Genomic DNA, 9,771 nt, shown 5'->3' on the forward strand with positions numbered 1-9,771 from the left:
GAAATCAACCCTTAAGACTCACTGGAAGGACTGATGCTGAAGCTGAAGCTCCAATCCTTTGGCCACCTCATACAAAGAGCTGACTCACTGGAAAAGCCCCTGAAGCTGGGAAAGATCGAGGGCAAGAGGAGAAAGGGGTGACAAGGGATGAGATGGTTGGATGGCATCACCAACTCAATGGACATGAATTTGAGCAAACTCCAGGAGACAGTGAAGAACAGGGAAGCCTGGTGTGCAGTAGTCCATGGGGTTGCAAAGAACTGGATATGACTTAGCGACTGAATGACAAAAACGTACACAAGGAGCCAGCATCTGAGAGGGTGATGCTACACGGCCAAGGTCGCAGGACTAGGAAGCAGCTGAGCTATTCATTCATTCATCCATGGGGTAGGTTCTGAGGGGCTGCTCTGTGCCCGGCACAGTCTAGAAGCTACAGGTACAACAGTGAACAAAACCAGCAGGACCTCCTGACCTCTCAGCACTCTGGGACCCCTGTTCTGCGGCAGTATCCCCCCCACCAGTTCTAGGGTGCAGGCAGACTGGAGTGGGTGCAGGGCACAGACAACCCTCTCCATATCTCTCCTGAGTTCTCACTGGAAGTTCAAGTGACCAGTAGTCCCAGGCCAGCTCAGTGGGTGAAGCCCCAATGCACTGCGCTTGGCTCCATCCTCAGGGGCTGCCTGACAGCGGTCCTCTGTCCCTTATAAAGCCGGCTCCATCATCACGGGGCTCTAGCAGTCGGTGGCGTGTTCTTTCAACTGTTCAGGGGCTCTGACTAGACAGACTCTAGTCAGAAGCCACTTCTCCTGGGACTGGGGTACTGAGTGATGCCCCGGGGCTGGCCCAGGGCCACTTAGGCACTGCAGGTGCTGGGGAGGGCTCACTGAGAACACACCGCCCTGCTTGTGTTAGGTCAGGGAACTGAGACGTATCCCAGTGGGATGCACTAGCTCCTGCAACTTGAGAGAGCCCCTGGTGCCCCCCCACACCCCCCCCCCCAAGGAAGGACCAAGGTTCCAAATCCCCATGCAGGTAGAAGGGACAGGGACGCCAGCCCACTGGGCTCATCCCCAAGCCCCTGAACTCGGAGCCTAGACTATTGGACCCTACAGGGAGCCCTCATGACCGCCAAGTACCCTTGCTTGAGCCTGGGTGTCAGTATCAGCTGCTGGGCAGGGGGCTGCAGGAGCGCCGAGTGGGTGGGTGGGTGGGTGGGGGAGCAAGAGAAGGGGTGAGGATGTGGCTCTTCCCAGCCCTCCATCCATCTACATGGCCATTCCCAACCCACCGGGCGGGGATGCCCACCCACCTTTGCCAGTTTCCGCTCATCTCCCTTCTTGGTGGCTAGCAGGCTCCCCATGCTTTTCCAAGCCATCTGTCCCGAGCTCTCTGGGTCCCCATCTCTGGTTCTCAGTCTCTCTCCTTCCTGTCCTGTTCTCGCCTGTTCTCTGAGCTGTCTGTGTCTGTCTCTCTTGCTCTCCAGGGCTTTATGTCTCTGTGCCCCTTTCTCTGGCTATACTGTCGCCCTCCTACAGCCCCAACCCCCTCTCTGGCGCGCTCCTGAGACTGGAGGCTCCAAACCAAACCTCATCCTTCCCGCCATGTGCCGGGTGCTTGGGATGCGCGAGGGGATAAAGCACCTTCAAGCCTTGGGCTCCAGTGGGCAGCCCTGGGCGCAGTCAACCTCGGGGTCCCCCACGCGCGCCCGCGCCCGCGCGCAAGGCCCGCCCCTCCGCGGAGCTCCGCGGGGCCGCTTCATTGTGCGCCGCCTTTAATGGGCGTTTGTCAGCGCGACTGCCCCGCGAGTTGTATTCGCGGACATCAGTCATCGGCGGCTTTCCCATTGTGCCAGGGGATTGACGAGGGGCGGGAGGGGGTGACAGGGCCTGGGGCGGCCGCCTCGAGGCCTGGGTCTATAATTTTCGGAGGCATAATTGGTCTGGGGGAGGGGGCGGGGGAGGGGGCGGGGAAGGGACCTTTCAGAACCGGGAGGGCGCACGGGCGCGGGGCGCGCGGCGGAGCAGAGCCACGGCTCGACGGCAGCACGCGGGGGGCGAGCGAGCGCGGGGGGCGCCCGGCTCGGACGCCGCGCCCTGCCCCGGCTCTCCACCCCGCCCGGCCTCCCGCCCCTCGCGCGCCTCCCGCGCCTCTGCCTGGGGACCGCATCGGCCTTTTGTTGCCGAACCGTCTTTTCTTTCAGCTCTTTGCGCAGCAACGGAAATCTCACCCGTTTCGGGGTGAAAATTAAAGGATCTCTCTCTTTCTGTCTCCCTCTCCCTCCCTCACACCCACCGCTCCCCTCCCCTCCGTTCCCCTCCCCCGCTCCGCGGAGCCGCAGTCGGCACCGCCAGGCGCGGGAGTGGGCTCCGAGCGCCTCGCCCCGGCTCGGCTCGCCGTCCCTTCCATGGGCGCCGCGCTCGCCTGCAGCCGCCGCCCCGGGGCGGGCGCGATGCCACGATGGACCTGATCTGGCTGCTGCTGCTCAGCCTGCTGGAGCCCGGCTGGCCGGCCGCGGGCCCCGGGGCGCGGCCGCGGCGGGATGCGGGCGGCCGCGGCGGCGTCTACGAGCACCTCGGCGGGGCGCCCCGGCGCCGAAAGCTCTACTGCGCCACCAAATACCACCTCCAGCTGCACCCGAGCGGCCGCGTCAACGGCAGCCTAGAGAACAGTGCCTACAGTGAGTGCCCGGTGCCCCCGGAAGGAGCGGTGCCCACGCGGGGGCTGGCGAGGCAAGGATGCCTGCCCGGGGACGCGGACCAACGCTGCGGCCTGAGGGAGACCGCCGGGGTCCCCTGGGCTCCCCCAGCGTCTGGGAGCTGAAGAGAGGGGAGCTGGGGTGGGGGGGGGCGCGGGTCACGTCCGAAGAGGCCCCGGCTGGTGGCTGCCCCCGGCGCCCCGCCGCCTCTGGTCCGAGGAGGTGTGAGGAAAGCCGTCCGGGGACTCCCCGCTCGATTGGGCTCGGTGGTCCTGACAAATCTGAGCCCTTTGAGTTTTTCGGAGAAAAGGCCCTGGACAAGGCATTTATCGTCCTCTTTATTATTTAGACCCTTCTCCTCCTGCCGCCCTTGGGCGCTCCCCGCCATCCCCTCCGCCCTCCCGGCTCGCGGCCGCCCAGGTTGCCGCCCCGGCGCGCAGCCTCTGCGCGGAAGAAGCTCGCCGGACAGAGCGGGGCTCCCGGGGCTCCCGGGAGGCGACCGCAAGGATAGAGAATCGTGTCCCCACACCGGAATCCCCAGCCCTCCCGCCTCTGCCCTCGGCCGCCGCCGAGCGACCGGCGGGATGAGCTCCTGGGTCGCCGGTGGGGGGCCACGGGATGCGGCTTAGGAGCACGCAGGGGCGTCCGCCTGGTGCTGGGGGCGCGGGCACACTGTCACCCCGCCCCGCAGCCTGAACCCGCGCCCGGACTGCGCTCGAGCCGGAGTCCCGCGAGGTCCCAAGGTTTGGCTCCTCCGGCCACGGGGACCCGGGCTCGTGCGGAGTCCTTTCTCGAGGAGGAGCGCAGGGCCGTGGGGACTTGACGCAGCTCCGCTCTGTGAGGAGCTGGAGACCCGAGCTCGGGGCCCGGCAGGAGCTCAGTGGGCGGGGTGTGTGGCCAGAGAATCGGGGTCCTCCACTGCGCCCCGCGATCTGCCCCTCCCCCTGCCCCGGGCTCAGGAAAAGGCGCGGTGTATTCCAGAGGCGGCCGAAAAACTCTGCTTCCTCCAGGAAAGCCGCGGCCCGGCGAGGGCGTCTTCGAAAGACGCCTCCGGAGCCGCGCGGTGGAAGCCAAATGTTACCAGGGCGTCCACTGCGCGCGGGACGGGACTGCGAAAGCCCCTGCTCCCGCCTGGTAGCGATTCTTCGGTTCTGTCCAAATCCAGTCTCTCCTCCCACTCCCAGGAGTCGCAGAGCATCCAAATTCTTGAGGCATCCAAGGCGGGCAGCCCAGCGCCGCCCTGGTCCCACATCCAGACGCGGGTACTATGGTCTTCAGGCCGGCGCGACCGGGCGGGGCAGGGGAATCCGCCCAGCCTGCGGTCCAGAGAACCCAGAGGCCCGCATCCTGTGCCTCCCGGGCCCCGAACGCTCCGGGCAAGACTCTGGCGGCCGGCGGCCTGGCCCTGTGATCGCTGACATGTGCCGGGGGCAGGATGCTGGACCGGAGAGGCGCCCCCTGGAGAGGGCACCGGTGGTTACCCCAGGGGCACCGTGGCCCCATGTGGGGCTTTGTTGCAGACTCCCCAGGGGGGAAAAAAGTGCCCTCGGTCCTAACGGAAGGCGTTAGGGGAAATTTAAACTGTCTTCCATTGGGTGGGAAGTGGGTGAACACAGGTGGCTCCCCTCTGTGAGCTCCCTGCCAACACCCTACAGGCTCGAGACAATTATCTCCCACCCACGTCCACTGCCAGCAGGTTTGGGTGGCACCCTCCATGCGCTGGTGGATCCCATTATCAGTTCACCTCGCCAAGGGCCCAGCTCCCCCTCCCAGGCCCCCAGAGGCACTCCAGAGCCAGACACTGCCACGTTCAAGGGGTTTGAATCCCGGTGCAGACACCTGTGAGCCATCTTGAGCAAGTCCCTCAGCCCCCAGTCTCAGCTGGCGCGTCTGGCCAGCCCATCATGAAACTGGCTTACTAAGTGCTGGAGAGGCTCCTGGGGGCTCATATCCAGCGCAGGGAAACGCCGGTTTCCTTTTCTCCCAGGTTGGCGTTCTTCTCCTTGCAGACGCCTTCCCTGGTGTTCCCTGTTCTGCACCTCCCACCCAGGGGTTTCTCCCTCCCCCAAACTTCCAAAGTCACCCCCTTTCAGTGTGGGTTTCCCTCAGCACCCCCATCCCACCCCCCCCGCCGAGCTGGCTCAGGGAAAAGGGGTGTTCAGCCTTCCCTGCTGGGCTCTGTGGGAGGTGGAGGGAGTGACAGGCTGTCCGGCTCCTCACAGGCATCCTGGAGATAACGGCGGTGGAGGTAGGCGTTGTGGCCATCAAGGGGCTCTTCTCCGGGCGGTATCTGGCCATGAACAAGAGGGGACGGCTCTACGCTTCGGTGAGTCCAGGGCCTCGTGTTGGGGGCGGGGCACAAACGGGGCAGCCGGCTCCCTTGGACGTCACATCAGAGGACACACAGGGACATGGGCAGCGTAATGCTCTGTCTGGGGACATGCAAGGACCAGCACCCCAGGTCCCATGGCTCCCTGCCTGGTGCTCTTCTGCCCGATTCTGCTTAGAGGCGGCTGCCAGCTGACGGGGTAGAGATATCCTCTGTTCTCCAGTGCTGTGGGGTGAGAAAACGCTTCCCCAGGCATTCTGCGGTCACCTTCAAGGTAACTGAGAGGAGAGGAGAGGTTGTGCCCCAAGTTTCTACCAAGATAAACGGACCCTGGCGAGCCTGGGGATGAAGCAAGGGTGTCCGGGAGGCAAAAGGTCTTCTGTGGGTTCACCCAGACAGAGGTCTCTTGGGAGCGGAGTGAGGAACAGGGAGGAAAGGCAAGAGATGTGAGTCGGTAGGAAGGAACCAAGAGGGCGATGGGGCCCACGTCCCAGGCACAAAGGTTTGGAGCCCAGTCTTTGTACCATCTGGGTCTCTACACAACAAGGGGTCCTGTGATTGTGGGCGTTGGCAGTGTTCATCCCCCAGGGGCGGGGCATACACGGAGTAAAATACATGTACTAGGAAGTTTCCTACCTCCAACTAGTCATTACATGCAATTCAGCTGATGCTCCCTGGGCAGTGAGAGGCTTTTCACCCACCCACCCACCCATCACCTAGACGACTCAGGCAAGGACCATCTCCTCTGTTCGGTTGTGTTTGCAGGGGAAACACGGACATTTCCCTGCCGGTCTGAAGTCAGGCAAAGCACCGTCGAGAAATTCAGGGAAGTCCTCCTTTAAGCAGTTTTTTCCATCACAGATTGTTCACAGTTTGGCCAAAGGAAAGGCAGAAGTAGGAAGACAGCCATTTGCTTTCTGTGACCTGGGGGAGTCTCTGTCTGGGAAGAGGGACCCTCGGGCGCCCGGCCTCCTTTATGTGGGCTCCTAGTCTGTAAACACCAAGCGTGGTTTATAAACACATGCCCTTAGCCCAGGGTCTGGTCTGACTTTTTCTTGAGGTGGACGGTGGCTTTCCAGACCCCTCCAGCCCTCCCCTTTGGTGCGGAGTGAGCAAAACTGACTTTCTGTTCCTGAAATGGGCTCGGACCACCCACAGTCACTCCCAACCCTGACGGTGAGGGGAGGCCTAGCTGGCCTGCGGTACTTGTGCAGGTCTTACTGACCAGGGGCGGCCTTTGTTCACATTGGGCAAGTTCACACAGGGAGGCAGGTAGGGCTGGAATCAGGGGAGGAAGCGTCTGGCTGCTGCTATCTCTTCCATGAGAGACCCAAGCCAGGACCCTGGGGGGGCAGAATTATGCATGCCCGGTGGGCCAGAGTCTCCCTGTGGCTTCCGTCTCTGAGAGCTGGCAGCGCTGGCTTCGGGGACGGAAGAGGAGAGGAGAGGTTCCTGGTCCCACACGGGTAGCCCGGTGGTCTAGCTGGGTGGGGTGGGACTTGGCAGAACACCTGGCATGGGAGGCCTCACTACGTTGCAGATAAACTGGAAGGTGAGGCAGCCCAGGGGCCACTCCTGCCACCCCTTGCCCCCGTCCTGAGCCCCCCCAATTGGCCCGTGAGTGCTGCTCCGACTGCCCTGCCTCTTCACCATCTGAGTCCCTGCTCTTTGCCATCACCTTGCTTCTCACCTCCCAGGCTAGCTCACCCACTCTTGCACCCTGACAGCCCCCAATCCCAGTCCTGACCTCCCTTCAGAGTTATAGGTCCGCCAAATGTCCTGATGGCTCAGAGACTACCCTGGCAGAGGGCAGCACACCCCCAGCTGAATCCAGCAGCTCCCTGACTCCCCTGCCATAGTTGTTACGCCACCAGCCACTCACTCAAGCCCAGGGTCAGCCGGGAGTCCTGGTGGACACCTGCTTCTTTCTTGGCCGCACACTCAGTCCGCCTCCAAGTCCTCGAACACACTTCCTGAATCCCTGTCTTCAGTTTCGGCCTCCCTCCACCCCACCCCTGTGCCCTTATAACTCAGGCCCTCGTCGTCTCCCAGCTGGACCGTCACAGCAGTCTTGGGACCCAGCCACCGGCCTCCAGGTCTCCTTCCATCCATCTATCTGTCCATCCATCCATCCATTCACACATCCACCCATCAACACCCATCCATCCACCTTTCTTTCCTCCCATCCACCTGGCATTCATCCCTTCATTCCTCAGTGTCCCGGGCACTTTCCATACGTCACACTCTGTGCTAGGCACCTGATCAGTCATCTCCCTAAACTGCAAATCCACTCACCTGATGGCCTCCAGGAACACCCCATCACCCCCAGATTATCACCCAGATTCCTTAGCTCAGCTCACCGTGGAGCAACCCAGACCGCCTTCTGCCTGCCCCTCCCCCCGTCACTTCACAGCTCCCGTCTCCACTCAGGCTCTGGACCCCTTGTCTTCTCCAGAACAAGCCCTGCTGTTCCCAGCCCATGCTTCCCCTGTACTCTGCTGCCCAGAGTGCCCCTGTCCCCTCCTGCCCCACAGGAACACGCCCTCCCCTTCAACTGTCACCCCACTGGGAGGGTGCCTGCCCTCCCTGTGCACCTCTGCCTGGTCCCCACCTCTGCCCTGCCCTGGCTGATTCTTCTGGAGCAGCGCCAGGAGCTGGCAAAACTAAGAAGGAGGAACAGCCTCCCTGAGGACGAGGGTGATGGCAAGGAGTAGAGTCTGAGCAGGTGGAGCCTGGGGTGGGGGTGGCTCTGGGGAGGGCCCCTCGGGAACAGGCTCTGGGGTGGGACCGTGGGGGCGGGACAGGCACTGGGAACTGGTGCGTCTGTGATGCCTTTTTCTAGCCTGTCTCAGCCCTTTACCCGTAGCCTCCCCGCATCCAGGAGCCCCCTCAAGGTGCAAACAATGTTCCACCCCCAAGAAGCCCTTCCGTAGGGCCTGAGCCCCTGTTCACAGCACTGTGTCCCTTCAATGGCCCCCACCCCCAAGTGTCCCAGCAAAGAGCAAACCCACCAGGCTTCCTGCAGGGTGGGCCTCAGCCGGGGAGAAGGTACCTTCTCCAGGACAGAGGGGCCTGGGGGGAGAGCTGGTTCAGCTGCTGAGTTTTTCACAGACACTCAGTGTGGGCAGAGGCGGGGGGAACAAGTGTAAGATGCTGAAGCAGTGTGCTGGCATGGGGGTGGGGCGGGTCTGTCCTGAGCCCACCCTCCCGCCCACCCCAGAGGGCCCCACGACATGCAGGGAGTGGGCACAGGCCACAGGGGCATCAGATCCCTCTGTGATTTGGGGTCTGACACCCCTCCGGACCTCAGTTTCCCCATGTGTAAAATCTTGGGCAGTGGCATCTGTACGCAGACCCAAAGAGCCCCGAGCCTCCACTGAGGGGCGGGGGGCAGAGCAGAGAGGAGGGGCTGCGGTTATTGGGGGAGGCCCTCCCCTCCTACGCTTTCCAGCCTTGCCTCCGGGCTCCTGAGTCACTGGAGAGAGGGCTGGCGCTTCCCATCTTGCTTCCTGAGGTCCTCGGGGATCATAAGCTGCCCAGTCTGTAGGTCCACTGGGCCACCTGCACCCTTTTCCCCTCTGCCAATGGAGAGGGGCCCTGAGGGTGTCCTGCCTCACAGTCAGTGCCTGGAGGAGAGGCCAGTCCTCCTGGCCGGCTGTCCCGGTGCCCCAGCCCTGCCCCTTGGCACAGTGCGGGAGGGGGGCCTTGGCGTGCCTGTCCCCCTACAGCTGGGACGAGGGCCTAGGCTGGCGGAAGGCATGCCGAGCCCCCCAGCTGAAGACGCTCCACAGCAGCCCGCGGAGGGCGCTGACAAAAGCTGTTTCCATTCCGCGTTTGTCCGCCCAGACCCCGGCCCAGGGCTCCCCTCCCCGCCTGCCTCCTCGCGGGGCGCTGCGCGCTGACCCTGCCCCCGCCCGCCCCGCAGGAAAGCTACAACGCGGAGTGCGAGTTCGTGGAGCGCATCCACGAGCTGGGCTACAACACCTACGCCTCCCGGCTGTACCGCACGGCGCCCGGAGGGCCCGGGGCCCGGCGCCAGGCCAGCGCCGAGAGACTGTGGTACGTGTCCGTGAACGGCAAGGGCCGGCCCCGCCGGGGCTTCAAGACACGCCGCACGCAGAAGTCCTCGCTCTTCCTGCCCCGCGTGCTGGACCGCAAGGACCACGAGATGGTGCGGCTGCTCCTGGGCACGGCCGGGCCGCGCGGCGGGCAGGCCAGGCCTCCTCCCCCCGGCAGGGCCGCTTCCACGCGGCAGCGGAGGCGGAGGCAGCAGAGGAGGCCGCGGGACCGGGGAGGCTGAGCTTAGCCCCCGCCCCGGGGAGGGAGCGGCGGCCGTGAGCGTCCCCGCCCCGCGGCTGGGCTCCGAGCTCAGGCCGCCAGGACCGGGGTGCAGACCAGAAGATGGATGCCTGGAGTCCCCGCGCCGTCTAAGCCGACTGGGGCGTGCAGGGCTCCACCCCTGACTCTTCCGTGCTCTCGCCCTTCCCACCTGGCAGCCGGCTGCTCTGCCCAGGCCAACGGAATACACCCCCAACCCTTCCTGCTTCTCTCAAACAACCAGCACGTCAACGCAGCGAGAAGCCCCCGTCTAGGCTTGGAGGGGGCTGCTGTAAACGGGACACTTGTGCATTTGCTAAGGCTGGGAGCGCCCTTGCCCACACCCGGAGCATCAGCTGGAGCAAGGGGTCCCGGCTGTTGGAGGCACTGTGGGACAATGGGTGGGTGGGTGGGGGGGCGGTGTGATCAA

At 64.0% G+C, this 9,771-nt stretch overlaps 1 protein-coding gene across 1 annotated transcript; it reads left to right on the forward strand.

The window, feature by feature from the left end:
- Positions 1-2,457: 2,457 nt before the first annotated feature.
- FGF3 (fibroblast growth factor 3) lies at positions 2,458-9,324 on the forward strand. Its single transcript, XM_068976359.1, has 3 exons — positions 2,458-2,677; positions 4,918-5,021; positions 8,950-9,324. The coding sequence occupies exons 1-3, from the start codon at positions 2,458-2,460 to the stop codon at positions 9,322-9,324; spliced, it is 699 nt and encodes a 232-aa protein (XP_068832460.1).
- The last annotated feature ends 447 nt before the right edge of the window (positions 9,325-9,771 follow it).

The sequence above is a fragment of the Capricornis sumatraensis genome, chromosome 8, assembly GCF_032405125.1.
Source record: "Capricornis sumatraensis isolate serow.1 chromosome 8, serow.2, whole genome shotgun sequence".
Classification (NCBI taxonomy): domain Eukaryota; kingdom Metazoa; phylum Chordata; class Mammalia; order Artiodactyla; family Bovidae; genus Capricornis; species Capricornis sumatraensis.